Here is a 15,090-nt window from a genome sequence, read left to right as displayed (position 1 = left end):
CAAGTCCCAAGATCTGCAGGGTGAGTCAGCAAGCGAGAGCCCCAGGAGAGCCAATGGTTTAGTTCCAGTGTGAGTCCACAGGCCTGAGAACCAGGAGAGCTGATGATGTAGTTCCTGTTTTAAGGCTGGCAGGCTCAAGGCCCAGGAAGACCCAATGTTTCAGTTCAGGTTTGAAGTCAGGCAGGAAGAATTCTCCCTTACTCGGGGGAAGGGCAGCCCTTTTGTTCTATTTAGGCCATCGACTGATTGGATGAGGCCCGCCCACGTTAGGGAGGGCAATCTGCTTTACTCAGGCTACTGATTTAAATGTTCATCTCATTAAAAAACCACCCAGAATTAATGTTTGCATAGATATCTAAGTGAGTCACCCTGGGGCCGAGAGAAGAGTTCTGGGCTCCAGGGTTAGGGAGGCCTCTGCTGCTGCATGTCTGTTCCCTGAGGGGCAGGAGCTGTGGTTCTCCCTCCAGGGCTGGGAAGCACAGTGAAGAGTAAGTTTATTCTTGTCACCTTCTTATATCCCATATAGTGTACTTATTTATTATGTTCATTGTCTATCTCCCTCCCTAGAATAAAAGTTCCATGAAGGCAAGGACCTTTTTTTGTTCTTCTATATTCCCAACACCTAGAACAGAGAATGGTACATAATGAGTGCTCAGTATTTGTTCAGTAATGACTGAATGAATGAACAAATGAGGTAGGAAGCACCTGTTCCCATCATGCCCTCGTGCACTTGCTCCCCAGGCCTGACCTTCTCCCTGGGGGTCATGTTCTTGGCCTGTGGGGAGCCACAAATGCCAACTGACATGAAGTGGACGCTCGGTGTTTTGGGGTCTGAGGGCTCCTGGGGGACAGTCTAGACTGAGGGAGGTTATTTTGCCCACACATCAGGCCCTGACATTTAGACTGATGTAGATGACGCCTGAGGTTCAAACCCACTCTTTTGGAAAGAGAGTAGACAGCCCTCCTTGCCTTCCAGGGGCTGGGATCGTGTCCAAAGTCACTCCAGGCAGCGTGTCTGTGTTCTGCCATGTGCCCAGCCCTGGGATAAGCCCTTTATGTGTATATCTCACTTTATATTCAACACAGCCCCGTGGGGTACATTCTTAGATCACCGTTGCTTTATGGAAGAGACCAGGGAAGCTATTCTTTCATTCATTCATTCAACAAATCCTTATTGAGTGCCTGCATGTACCAGTCCCTCAGCAGCCCACCTAAGGTTGGTCACAGAGATCGTAAGTGGCAGAGCAGGACCTGGACCAGGTAACGTGATGCCAGAGACCACACTGGCCAGTCTGCTGTCTTGCATTATTGCTGGAACCTGTGGCATCTCTGACCCCACAGCAGCTTTCACTTAGATGTAAAGGGATGGGACCGGGACATCGAGCTTTCTCTCACCTTCTAGAAAATAGAGGAAACTACACAAGGGCTCAGGGAGTGATGGGAAGTATGCCTGCCAATCCTGGGAAGAAATATGATGGGTCCAGGGCCGACCACAGCTTCCCCTGTGCCTAGATTAGTCAGCCGCTGGGAGTTCCTGAGAGCAGCTCTCTTCCCAGGAAGGAGGTTGGGCAGCCCTTCCACTGGTGGGTGGCTGTCTGCAGGAGCAGGGAAGTGTGGTCAGAGGCCTGGCTTTGCCCTCAGGTAAACCCCAGCTGGCCAGGGACCTGGCTGTGGTCTGGGATTTTCTTTCATAAGAGCCAGCGGTGGGAGCGGCCCAGCCCTGACCTCAGACAATGCATAACCACATCAGCAAAGCTTGGGCTCCGGGGCAGCTGCAGTGGGGGAGCCTGGGGCAGTGCCCTTTCCTCTGGGTTCCTAGGCCGCCGCGGGTGGAGCAGTGGGCCGCCCACCGAAGCGCCACGGAACTGGCCTTCCCGCCTGTCCTCCCTGTGCATTTCTTGGAGGCGGGAGGTTAAGATGCAGACTTGAGCCAGGCTGCAGGGGTGGGAATCTCCGCTCCATCCAGACTGGACAGTGCAGCTCTCTGTGCACTATAATATGGGGGTCAAGGGGAATAAATGTCTTCTACAGTAAACACTATGTAAGTGTCAGCTAATACACATTTCTGTTTCAGACAGACGTTGTCAACACCATGTGTGGCTACAGAACTATTGACAAGGAGGTAACGTCTTTGAAATCTCTTTCTTCCAGAAAGGTTGCCCTTCCTGTCCCATCTCCAGGGTGAGCAGAGGGGCTACCAGGGGTGAGGCTCCTGGCTGCTGAGATTTCCCAACATTCCTGGCTGCGAAAAGGAGCCAGGGACTGCCCAGGTTTTCTGCCCTACCCAGAACAGGAGGACTCGGGGAGCCAAGAATCCCCCCAGGCTGGGAAAGGCCGGCTGCCAGGGTGTGCCGAGCACCTAATGTGTGAGGCCACCGAGGCCACCGTGCCCTTGCCAGTGCCCCCAGCATGTCCCTGTGCCTGGCCGCGCTCAGCACCAGCCTGCCTCTGCCCTTGGAGCTGCCCATTTGCAGACGACGCACACTGGCTTCCTCAGCCTGGGACCCAGGAGTCCCTTGGGGAAGAGAGCCTCTGGAAGGTCCCTCCTGGCTCAGCTTCCTGGGCATTTCTCCTGGACTTGTAGACAAGCTGGGGTGGTGCTGAGAAGGGAGCTAACAATAGTGACCACTTGAGATGCATCTGAGTAGTGGTTCTCAAAGTGAGGTCCCCAGACCAGCAGCGCCTTCCCCCCCGCCCCCCCCCCGCCCCGGGAACTTCTTAGAAACGGATGTTCTTGGGGTGGCGCCAGCAGGTGATTCTGACACACATTTAACCTGCAGAGCCACAGACCAGCAGTGGTTCTCCAGCCATCAAACCCAATGGCCAGTTTTTATATTAAACACTTGGTAACGCCCTATTTATTATTCCAAAGTGAAATTCACAGATAATATAACGTACCTACACACGTAATTCCAAAACAAGTAACGTAATGATTTGAGATAAAAGGAGAAATAAGATAAAACAATTTACAACCATACACCATATTTCAACATGTACATGCTCAGGCACTAGAGAGAAAAAGCGAAGTGGTTGGGTGTTTACACTGCCAGGGGCTTCTGATACTTGGGAGGGGTGTTGTGTGGACAGCTTGCATTACCATGGGCATACTTTTGCCATTGACATGGTTTTTCAAAATGGTGACCAATTCTTGATAAAGTTGCAAACAAAATAAAGTATAATTATTCCTTACTTTATCTAATATTCTTTCTACAGAATTCAGTACCTAGTAAAAACAGGCAGAAAACACTTTGGTTTTTGTGTCCCTGGGGTTAGGCTTTGGGCTCAGATAATTACGGATGGGTTTTCACGCATCCAGATGCCCAGGGGACATCTAAGAGGCAGCTAGTCTGGGCAGTTGTCCATGGAGTAGGATTGCCCTGAGCTCTACAGTCCCTCAGCCCCCAACCCCAATCACAGTGATAGCCAGAAGTGCCACCACAACGTCCGCAGCGCTCTCCAGGGCATGGTACCACCTGCTGAGACCCAGGGATCTAGAGCCACCTTCTCATCACATTGTATGTGAGAAACTGAGGCCCAGAGAGGCTGAGGGACTTGCCTGGACCTGGGGCGGGTGGCAGAGTTGCGGCCAGCACTCCCAGGCGAATGCTCAGGCAGGCTCCTCCCCGGCAGCGCCTCAGCGTGCAGAATGTCATCTATGTGCGGGGCTGCACCAACGCCGTGCTCATCTGGTTCATGGACAACTACACCATCATGGCGGGGCTCCTGCTAGGCATCCTGCTCCCTCAGGTGTGCTGGTGTCCCCCCCGCCCCCGCCGCCACCCCCTGCCACCAGGGAGGGGAGCTAGAGGTGGGGATGGCGTGGGCAGGCTGTGGCTTCAGATGATGTGTGGCTTGGTGATTACAGAGTGCAGAGTAGGAAAAGGGCTGGGGTGAGGAGGGCTCTTGGACCAGCCACCTGGGCTCACCCTGGGAGGGCTGGAGGGCTGCAAGGAGGGGGTGAATGGCCTAGAAAGTGAGTGACATAGCTGGGGGGCGGGAATAGGAATCGCAGAATGGAGGGTCTCTGGGATCTCCTGGCAGGTGCAGAGGAGGGTCCGGGCTGCGGCCATTGGGGTAGTGGGGGCTAGGGACTGCCGGAGAGGGCCACCCAGATGGCCAGCAGCCTCTCACCCGCCCTGCCCCTTCTCCTCAGTTCCTGGGGGTGCTGCTGACATTCCTGTACATCACCCGGGTGGAGGACATCATCACGGAGCACTCTGTCACCGATGGGCTCCTGGGACCCGGCAGCAAACCCAGCGTGGAGGCAGCAGGCACGGGGTGCTGCATGTGCTACCCCAATTAGGGCCGTGGCCTGGGGCGGCAGCTCCAGAAGGACCGTGACAGGGCAGCTCTGCGCAGACCACGTCGTGGGGGCCAGATAGGACTGTGGCCCCTCTCTCCACCTTCGGCACAGACCAAAGCCCCGGCTGTGTTTGCTCAGGGCTCCCAGGCCACCGCCTGTCCGGGGGGCGGAGCCCCTCCCCAGCTGCGGAATTCTGCGCATGCCCACCCTGCTGGGCATGGGGAACAGGGCAGCCCTCCTCCAGGCTCCGGCTGCTGGGGAAGGGGGAGCTTGGCGCTGGGCTCCGGACCCATTTCATTTCTAGTAGTGCCTTGGCCTTGGTGTTTGTGCCCCTTTGAGGGCAGTTTTGTGGTGGTTTGTAATCAGGGAGGGAGGAGAGCATGTGTGCCCCGAGGTGAAGGAGCAGAGGGGAGGGGTGCAGACCCCAGGCCCCAGTCCTTCGGCCTCACCCTGAGGCCACGTTGGGTCCGTTTCTCAGCCTCCCGGGTACCTTGAGCCCTCCCCAGGGCTGCTGCTTTGTTGACCGTTTTGTACCTGATTTTTATAACATTCATTTTGTACACAGTTAACAGGAGTTTCCGACTAATCAAAACTAGCTGGTCCCCCCATTCCTCTTCTCCCTCCAAGCCAGTTTATTAATCAGACAATAAAGATATGATTTTTTTTTCTGGTTTTTTGTTTGTGCTGTTTGGGTCGAGAGTGAGGAAGACCTCAAGTGGGGCTTGGAAACCCCTTGTTGGTGCAAAGATTGGAGGGGAGCCACCCTGAGACCAAGATTTGGGACAGCTTGGGACACTGAGGCCCAGGAGGATCAACTGAGGCTGCCTGTTCCCGGCTTGGAATGGCCTCTCTCATCCTTTGGTTTGTGGGCCGGGCCTGGAGCCTCCTGTGCCCATCCTTCCTGCCAGGAATTCACTTGCGGGGAAACCTCAGGGAAAGAGGCAGAGGTGACAACCTATTTTACAGACTGGGAAACTGAGGCCAAGCCACAGTGGCATGAGGCTTCTCTTCTGGGAAGTGGGGCAGATGGGAACTAGGAAAGTCAGGAGTCCGGGAAGGAGCAGTGCCCACAGATCCACCCTCGACCTTTGGGCTGTAGAACTGGAGTGACTCTCGGACTGTAAACAGCCCATTGTTCCAGGGCCTGGGGTGGGGCTGGACCGTGCTCACTGCCTAGCAAAGGATGGTGCTGGTCGCCCCCTGCTGGAGACGACAGGACCTGCGTGGATCAGTCCACCCAAGCCTTCCTGCCCCAAGACTTGAAGTAAACAGCATGAGCCCCAAACCTGAAGAATTCAATTTAAGAGTGTTAAAGGAATTGCCCATCACACCCACAAGAGGTAGGATGCCTGGTTGGCCATATGTACAAGCCTGCATTGTCTGATGTGTAGGAAAGGGCAGAAGACGGAATTTTTTTTTTTTTAAAGGATAGAGTAATGCAACAATAGCAAGCACATCAGTGAGCACACTCTGTCTCAGGAACTTGTCTAAACATAGATATTAACTCCTTTAATCCTTACAACTGTGTGTGGTACATCCTGTTATCTCCATTTTATTGATGGAGAAACTGAGGCATATTGTGGTTAAGTAACTTGCCCAAAGCACACGGCTGGTTAGTGACAAAGCCATGATGTGAACCTGGGTAGAATCTCCCTGGCATGCAGCCCCTCCGCTCTACTGATTCTGTTGCCTCATATGGACACATGGTACTAAGCGTGCAAAACCTGGGATGGCTGTTACTGTAGCTGTCCCCATGGGGTGGCCATTGCAGCCGCTGCTGGAGCCTCTGCCTGGTCCCCATTTTGACCAGTGCATTCAAGCCCAGGTCAAACTCTGTGTCTGGCTGGTGGCCTCGTGGCACTCTGGCTCTGGCTGTTCTCTGAGGATTCTCTCTGTGCTCAGAGGGTATGGCAGCTGCCTTTGGGACAGCAAGATGGCAGAGGCACCGAAGGGGTTGGGACTGCACTGAGTCTGCTTATCCAAAGTCACGTTACCCTGGAACCTGGAAACCTCTGGTCACCTTGTCCTCACTCTTCTCACCACGACTCGCCAGCACGCCTCTACCTCCCACTGCCGCTTCTATGCACCAGGGATCACAGGTTAGTGCTCACACGTGGCTGAGTGCCGTGGACACGTAGCTCTTCTTTTTTTTTTTTTTTTTTCTCCAAACCTCAGCCACTCACCTCTCCAGAAAACAAACGGAACCCTTGGAGAGGCCTTTCTCAGTCCTGTGGTTGGGATGTCCCTGCTTTGCACCCTTTGTGCTTCAAAAGCAGTTACATCATCCTGACCCCTTGTCACACAAGGATGGAAGAATAACCCTCAAAGTGAGTCATTTTCCCTCTCCGTGGCATACACAGAAAATGATATCAGTGCAGCCCACAATATTTGTGAAGCTGGGGAAGATTTGTAGGCTTTGATTTTGGACTTTTTTGGTTCTAATATATTTATAAGAAAAACAAAACAATAAAATGCATTAAGGAAGACTGGGTTAGTGTAAAAATTCCAAATAGTATTCTCCAAACTTTGTTTTAACAGTATATTGAGGTATATTCAACCTAAAATAAACCACACATGTTTAACGTGACAAATATATCACTAGTCAAACCATCATCATGATGGAGATAATGAACAGCCCCACCATGCTAAAGGAATTTCCTCTTGCCCCTTGGGGATTCCTTCTTTATAGGCCTTCTCACCACCCGCTAACCCATCTCCAAGTGACCATGGATCTGCTTTCTGTCTCTATATATTATATTTTCCAAAATTTTATATAAGTGGATTCATACAGCATGGACTCTTCTTTTTGTCTGCCGTTTTTTGCTTAACGTAATTATTTTGAGTTTCATTCATTTCCTAGCACAGATCAGCAGTCCATTCCTTTGTATTGCTGAGTAGTATTCCTTTGTATGGCTTTGCCATAGTTTATCCGTTCACCTATTGATGGACATTTGTGTCGTTTCCAGGTTTTTGGTCATTTTTAATACAAATAAAGTTGCTATGACCATCCATGTACCTGTCTTTGTACAGATATATACTTTCATTTCCCTTGGGTAAATATCTAGGAGTGGAATACCTGGATCATATATAGGTAAGTATATGTCTAGGTTTATATTATAAGAAACTGCCAAAGTATTTTCCAAAGTGGTTGCATGATTTTATATCCTGACCAGTAGTGTAGATTCCCTGTTCCTCTACATCCTTGCCAGTATTTGGTATGGCCAGTCTCTTAAATTTGGGTCATTATAATGGGTGTGTGGTGATAAATCGTTGTGGTCTTACTTTGCATTTCCTTTTTTTCCTATGTGTGTGTGTATATATCTATATATCTATATTTGTTGAAGTATAGTTGATTTACAATGTTGTGTTTCAGGTATACAGCACAGTTACATATCTATAACTGATAATATATTGGTAATATAATATAAATATATTCTTTTCAGATTCCTTTCCCTTACAAGTTATTACAAAATATTGGGTAGAGTTTCCTGTGCAGTACAGTAGCTCCTTGTTGGTTATCTATTTTATATATAGTAATGTGTGTATGTTAATCCTAACCTCCTAATTTATCCCTCCCCCACCCCTGTCTTTGAGAAGATGACCCCTTCTTTGGGTGACCTCTCTCCACTGTCCCACAGAATCAGTCAAGTAACAGCTGCCCCCCTTTTTCATGCTTGTTGTGCACCAGCTCCATGCTCATCTATTTTCACCTATAATGATGGTCCATAATAACCATGTTATAGAAAACGGAACTGGGATCAGAAGGGTGGAGGAACGTGCCTAGGGTCCCCCATCTAGTAAGTGGTATTGCCAGGATTTGAGAATATGTCTGACTCCAAGGCCCTTGCTCCCCCACGTGCTAGCCTGGCATTGGAGGTCCTACCTACCATTCTGGCCTCATCTGTGACCCTTGCTCCTATCAGCAGGGCTTACCCAGTTCATTTTTAGCTCACACGGTTCTACCTGTCATCTCATGAGAAAGATCCAGCTCTCAACTCTTCCACCTTCCCTTTCCCCATCTCCTTTGAGTTTCACTTCAATTCTGTGTGTGGAAAGACTTATTTTTATGATGACCTATTTTGCAGATGGAGAAAACTGAGGCCAGACTAGTAAATTGTATACCAAGTGGCACCACCAGCAACCCCAGAGCCTGGTTCCTTCCAAGCCCCTGCCCTGCCTACCATCCTCCTGGGGCCTGGGACGTGCACAGTAATATGGGGCTGCTGGTTCCCGGCGCTGGCTTCCCACAGTCTGAGCCCTTGGAGGGAGCCTGATTTGCGATCCTGAGAGCCCAGGAAGGCAAAAAGCACGTCTCCTGGCATGGCTGCATATTGCCACTAGGTGGCGCTGCCGGCCCGCGGCTTGGCGCCCAGAGCGCAAACTCCACCCCCCCACACGCCCCACCCCGACCAGAGCCCGGGCCGGCGCTGTGGCTGCCGCCGGAGTGTGCCCTTCAGACCGTACCCGAAGGAGCGGGCCAAAAGGTGAGGCTAAAATACTATAGGTATCTGCATATAGTAGGCACTCAATAAGTGATCGTTAACTGGGAAACGGAGGCTGGATACTAACAGTAGGTTACTATTATTGACTGTCCCTAGGTGGCTGTGTGGTGTGCGTGTGCGTGTGTGTGGCATGCTTAGCACATTCTAGTCTTCATCGTCGTTAGTCGTCACAGCAGTGAGGCAGGTGCTTTATTCCCGTTTTGCGGGTGAGGAAACTGGGGCTTAGGTCGGTTCGTGGAATAGAGGGAAGAACCAGGATTTGAAGCGCTCTGCCCACATCCTGTCGGGATCACCTGTTGGTCCAGTGCCGCCTCCTCGCCCGCCTCAAGCGGGAGCCCGGGGTGAAAGCCCGCGCTACCCTGCTCAGCCAGCACAGCCTCAGCCCCTCGCATCATGCGACCACCAGAGGGAGGCCTCGGCCTTCGGACAGCGGCAGAGGGGCCTCGAATGAGGCTGGGAGGGTGGCGGAGCAGTGGGGCAGCTGGGCCCTGGAGGGCAGCTTCTGGCTCTGGAAGGAGGATAAGCACCTCTGCCTGGCGGGTCGCCGTGGGCTGACAGAAAGCCATGCAGGTCCACTTGTTGCTCTGTGAGGGCTCCGCAGCCAGCCCTGCCCCAAGCCCTTGCCCCGGCCCTGAGTAGGCCTGAGTAGGCCTGAGCAGGCCGTGTGGGCGAGCAACCATCGTAACATAGCGGCCACCGCACGTATTATCTATAATATTTTCCTGACCTGTTTAGCTGTTATCCGTCTCGCCCACTGACCCGCTGACAGGCGGGATTTTGCCTGCTGCGTGCACTGCTGTCTCCCCGGCACTCAGCTTGGGTGGTGGAGCGTGGTGGGTGCTCAGTGAGCAGGCGCTGGCGGAGGGAACGGAAGTGGCTCGGAGCACGGGGCACCTGCGCTGGGCGGGGCTCCGGGACTCAGTGGGCCCCTTGTAACCCACATGTGAACCCCAGAGGGCCAGGCTTGGCGTGTTGCCCTGCTCCGCAGGCTGTCAGCCTGGTCAAATCTTTGTCCCCCAGAGAGCCTCTCTCGTCTCCTCTCCAGAGGAGCGTCTAAGGGTTTCCAGGTGTGGTGGCTCAAGGGGTGGCCATGCAGTGCACTGTTGACCTGTCATGGCTGTACCGCCCCCTCCTTCTCCCTGCTCCTTTCCTCCATCTGCCAAAGTGAACATGCCATGGCTGCCCCTCCCCCTTCCAGTATCCAGTGAAAACCCCAGTGAAATCGCTGCAAATAGAAAAATGTCTGCATCAACTTAAGAAAATAAGCTTGTACTTGAGGCAGCTCTTGTAGCAGCTTCTAGCAAGGACCCAGACTAAGACGCCATTAGTGAGGGCCTGGATGGGGTTTTTATGACTAGCCTTTGCTGTCCTCCCTCCAAGGTGATGCTCAAGAGCCTCTGGCAGTGAAAGGCCCTTTAGAATCATTTGGACCCTGCTGGCAGCAAAGATGCGTCTCAGAAACTGACTCGCTTGCGAAGAGCGACCTGAAGCCTCCTGCGCCATGTTGCCTGGAGAAACAGAACAGGGTCTCACACCCAGAAGGGCAACCAGCACGTGGAGAATATTGGCCAGGGCCTGGCTGGGTACCACATAGCCCAACATCTTCCACCTTGATCTGTGAGGAAGATTCCATCTGGGTCTGGGGGCCCTAAGTGGGAACTGGGACAATCCATGCATCCAACAAAGGCCCATAGAAAGAACTCTTCATTAGAGGAAAAGTCACCAGGAAAAAAAAAATGGGCCTATGAAAAAAGATGCAGCCAAGGGGAAAGGAGGACGAGAGGGCAGGGGCTGTATCTTATAATCACTGTAGCTCTAGCACCTCACAAGACACACACACATGCTCAATAAATATGTCAAATGAATATGTGACTCAGAGTATAACCTTCCTCAGCAATAGATTTTACCAGCAAAGTTAGAATATTTGTACTTTAGGCTCTATATAAGGTACAAGAGAATACAGCTTCTATTAAATGAGGGCAATTCATGGGAGGAGACAATGGTAAACAAAAAATACAGGAGCTGAGTTACAATTTGCATTGGTTGCAATAAATAGTAGACCTGAAAGTGCAAAAATCAAATGAGAGGTACAAAGGACCAGATGGAGAGGCATTCCCAGGAAGCAAAGGAAAAGGGTAAGGACAAAGCATTATGAGAACAAACAGGGACAAGGGCCACAGAAACCTCATCCGAGGGACAGGCATTTTCTGCCTCCCACCAGACAGACAGACACACACACACACACACACAGACACACACAAAAGGAAAGGGAGGCAGTAAAGTTATAAAGGAAGTAAATTCTTGATTAAAAAAGAAAACGATGCAGTAAAGTTAAAAATGTGCGATTATCTCACTTCTTTCACTTTCTCCAGTGCTTATAGAGAAAGTGATAATATTTATGCGTTCTCTAGGTAAAGGGAGGAGGCACCCAGGCCCTGGGCTTCGGGGACCAGAATCTCGGCTGCCTGTGGCCCACCCATGGCACATGGGTGAGCCCTAGACATGCACGTAGGTGCACTAGGAATGGTGACCAGGATGTCCATTGCAGTGCTGTTTGTAATAGTGAAAAATGGGAAACCGCATGAGTGTTTGCCAAAAGGGAGCGAATCCCTACCAGGTGATATGTTCTTTCAGTGGAATATTATACAGCACTTCAAGTGAAGGAACCAAAGCTTTACGTATCAGAGCTTAATGCAATGGTGAATGGAAAAGCTAGCTGCATAATAATACATAGAATACGAAGTCATTGTATTTTTTAATTTACTTTTTTATACAGTAGGTTCTTATTAGTCATCAATTTTATACACTTCAGTGTATACATGTCAATTAAATTGCCCAGTTCATCACACCACTATCCCCACCCCCCTGCGGCTTTCCCCCCGCTTGGTGTCCATACATTTGTTCTCTACATCTGTGTCTCAACTTCTGCCCTGCAAACCAGTTCATCTGTACCATTTTTCTAGGTTCCACACACATGTGTTAATATACGATATTTGTTTTTCTCTTTCTGACTTACGTCACTCTGTATGACAGTCTCTAGATCCATCCACGTCTCAACAGATGACTCAATTTCATTCATTTTTATGGCTGAGTAATATTTCATTGTATATATGTACCACCTCTTCTTTATCCATTCATCTGTCGATGGGCATTTAGGTTGCTTCCATGACCTGTCTGTTGTAAATAGTGCTGCAATGAACACTGTGGTACATGACTCTTTTTGAATTATGGTTTTCTCTGGGTATATGCCCAGTAGTGGGATTGCTGAATCATATGGTAATTCTATTTGTAGTTTTTTAAGGAACCTCCATACTGTTCTCCATAGTGGCTGTATCAATTTACATTCCCACCAACAGTGCAAGAGGGTTCCCTTTTCTCCACACCCTCTCCAGCATTTTTTGTTTGTAGATTTTCCGATGATGCCAATTCTAACTGGTGTGACGTGATAACCTCATTGTAGTTTTGATTTGCATTTCTCTAATAATTAGTGATGTTGAGCAGCTTTTCATGTGCTTCTTGGCCATCTGTATGTCTTCTTTGGAGAAATGTCTATTTAGGTCTTCTGCCCATTTTTGGATTGGGTTGTTTGTTTCTTTAATATTGAGCTGCATGAGCTGTTTATATATTTTGGAGATTAATCCTCTGTCCGTTGATTCGTTTGCAAATATTTTTTCCCATTCTGAGGGTTGTCTTTTCGTCTTGTTTATGGTTTCCTTTGCTGTGCAAAAGCTTTGAAGTTTCCTTAGGTCCCATTTGTTTGTTTTTATTTCCACTACTGTAGGAGGTGGATCAAAAAAGATCTTGCTGTGGTTTATGTCAAAGAGTGTTCTTCCTATGTTTTCCTCTAAGAGTTTTATAGTTTCTCGTCTTACATTTAGGTCTCAAATCCATTTTGAATTTATTTTTGTGTATGGTGTTAGGGAGCATTCTAATTTCATTCTTTGACATGTAGCTGTCCAGTTTTCCCAGCACCACTTATTGAAGAGACTGTCTTTTCTCCATTGTATATCTTTGCCTCCTTTGTCATACATTAGTTGACCATAGGTGCGTGGGTTTATCTGTGGGCTTTCTATCTTGTTCCATTGATCTATGTTTCTGTTTTTGTGCCAGTACCATATTGTCTTGATTACTGTAGCTTTGTAGTATAGTCTGAAGTCAGGGAGTCTGATTCCTCCAGCTCCGTTTTTTTCCCTCAAGACTGCTTTGGCTATTCGGGTCTTTTGTGTCTCCATACAAATTTTAAGATGATTTGTTCTAGTTCCGTTAAGAAATGCCAGTGGTAATTTGATAGGGATTGCATTGAATCTGTCGATTGCTTTGGGTAGTATAGTCATTTTCACAATATTGATTCTTCCAATCCAAGAACATGGTATATCTCTCCATCTGTTGGTATCATCTTTAATTTCTTTCATCAGTGTCTTATAGTTTTCTGCATACAGGTCTTTTGTCTCCCTAAGTAGGTTTATTCCTAGGTATTTGATTCTTTTTGTCGCAATGGTAAATGGGAGTGTTTCCATAATTTCTCTTTCAGATTTTTCATCATTAGTGTATAGGAATGCAAGAGATTTCTGTGCATTAATTTTGTATCCTGCAACTTTACCAAATTCATTGATTAGCTCTAGTAGTTTTCTCTTGGCATTTTTAGGATTCTCTACGTATAGTATCATGTCATCTGCAAAAAGTGACAGTTTTACTTCTTTTCTAATTTGTATTCTTTTATTTCTTTTTCTTCTCTGATTGCTGTGGCTAGGACTTCCAAAATTATGTTGAATAATAGTGGCGAGAGTGGACATCCTTGTCTCGTTCCTGGTCTTAGAGGAAATGCTTTCAGTTTTTCACCATTGAGAATGATGTTTGCTGTGGGTTTGTCACATATGGCCTTTATTATGTTGAGGTAGGTTCCCTCTATGCCCACTTTCTGGAGAGTTTTTTATCATGAATGGGTGTTGAATTTTGTCAGAAGCTTTTTCTGCATCTATTGAGATGATCATATGGTTTTTATTCTTCAATTTGTTAATATGATGTATCACATTGATTGACTTGCATATATTGAAGAATCCTTGCATCCCTGGGATAAATCCGACTTGATCGTGGTGTATGATCCTTTTAATGTGTTGTTGGATTCTGTTTGCTAGTATTTTGTTGAGGATTTTTGCATCTGTATTCATCAGTGATATTAATCTGTAATTTTCTTTTTTTGTAGTATCTTTGTCTGGTTTTGGTATCAGGGTGATGGTGGCCTCATAGAATGAGTTTGGGAGTGTTCCTTCCTCTGCAATATTTTGGAAGAGTTTGAGAAGGATGGGTGTTTCCTCTTCTCTAAATGTTTGATAGAATTCACCTGTGAAGCCATCTGGTCCTGGACTTTTGTTTGTTGGAAGATTTTTAATCACAGTTTCAATTTCATTACTTGTGATTGGTCTGTTCCTATTTTCTATTTCTTCCTGGTTCAGTCTCCGAAGGTTATACCTCTCTAAGAATTTGTTCATTTATTCCAGATTGTCCATTTTTTTGGCATAGAGTTGCTTGTAGTAGTCTCTTAGGATGCTTTGTACTTCTGTGGTGTCTGTTGTAACTTCTCCTTTTTCATTTCTAATTTTATTGATTTGAGTCCTCTCCTTCTTTTTCTTGATGAGTCTGGCTAATGGTTTTTCAATTTTGTTTATCTTCTCAAAGAACCAGCTTTTAGTTTTATTGATCTTAGCTATTGTTTTCTTTGTTTCTATTTCATTTATTTCTGCTCTGATCTTTATGATTTCTTTCCTTCTACTAACTTTGGGTTTTGTTTGTTCTTTCTCTAGTTCCTTCAGGTGTAAGGTTAGATTATTTATTTGAGATTTTTCTTGTTTCTTGAGGTAGGCTTGTATAGCTATAAACTTCCCTCTTAGAACTGCTTTTGCTGCATTCTATAGGTTTTGGATCATTGTGTTTCATTACATTTGTCTCTAGGTATTTTTTGATTTCCTCTTTGATTTCTTCAGTGATCTCTTGGTTATTTAGTAACATATTGTTTAGCCTCCATGTGTTTGTGTTTTTTACATTTTTTTCCCCTGTAATTCATTTCTAATCTCATAGAGTTGTGGTCAGAAAAGATGCTTGATATTATTTCAATTTTCTTAAATTTACTGAGGCTTGATTTGTGACCGAAGATGTGGTCTATCTTGGAGAATGTTCCATGTGCACTTGAGGAGAAAGTGTAATCTGCTGGTTTTGGATGGAATGTCCTATAAATATCAAGTAAATCTATCTGTTCTATTGTGTCATTTAAAGCTTCTGTTTCCTTAT

The 15,090-nt window shown here is 47.8% G+C and overlaps 2 protein-coding genes across 5 annotated transcripts in view; one reads left to right on the top strand and one right to left on the bottom strand.

The window, feature by feature from the left end:
- TSPAN15 (tetraspanin 15) overlaps positions 1 to 4,966 on the top strand; it is a 49,033-nt gene extending 44,067 nt beyond the window's left edge. For 2 of the 4 annotated variants that reach the window (XM_059052706.2, XM_067025472.1), the window contains 3 exons: positions 2,075 to 2,122; positions 3,631 to 3,747; positions 4,154 to 4,966. In XM_059052706.2, the coding sequence (XP_058908689.1) occupies positions 2,075 to 2,122; positions 3,631 to 3,747; positions 4,154 to 4,303 (315 nt within the window). In that variant the 3' untranslated portion in view covers positions 4,304 to 4,966. The remainder of the gene's footprint in view (positions 1 to 2,074; positions 2,123 to 3,630; positions 3,748 to 4,153) is intronic. The other 2 variants (XM_059052708.2, XM_067025473.1) reach the window with 2 other exon arrangements.
- Positions 1 to 15,090, bottom strand: part of TYSND1 (trypsin like peroxisomal matrix peptidase 1) — a 1,185,869-nt gene that overhangs the window by 677,584 nt on the left and 493,195 nt on the right. The window lies entirely within an intron of this gene.

The sequence above is a fragment of the Kogia breviceps genome, chromosome 2 (assembly GCF_026419965.1).
Source record: "Kogia breviceps isolate mKogBre1 chromosome 2, mKogBre1 haplotype 1, whole genome shotgun sequence".
Lineage (NCBI taxonomy): Eukaryota > Metazoa > Chordata > Mammalia > Artiodactyla > Physeteridae > Kogia > Kogia breviceps.
The sequence above is the reverse complement of the archived record's forward strand: the minus strand, read 5'-3'. Positions and strand labels throughout refer to the sequence as shown.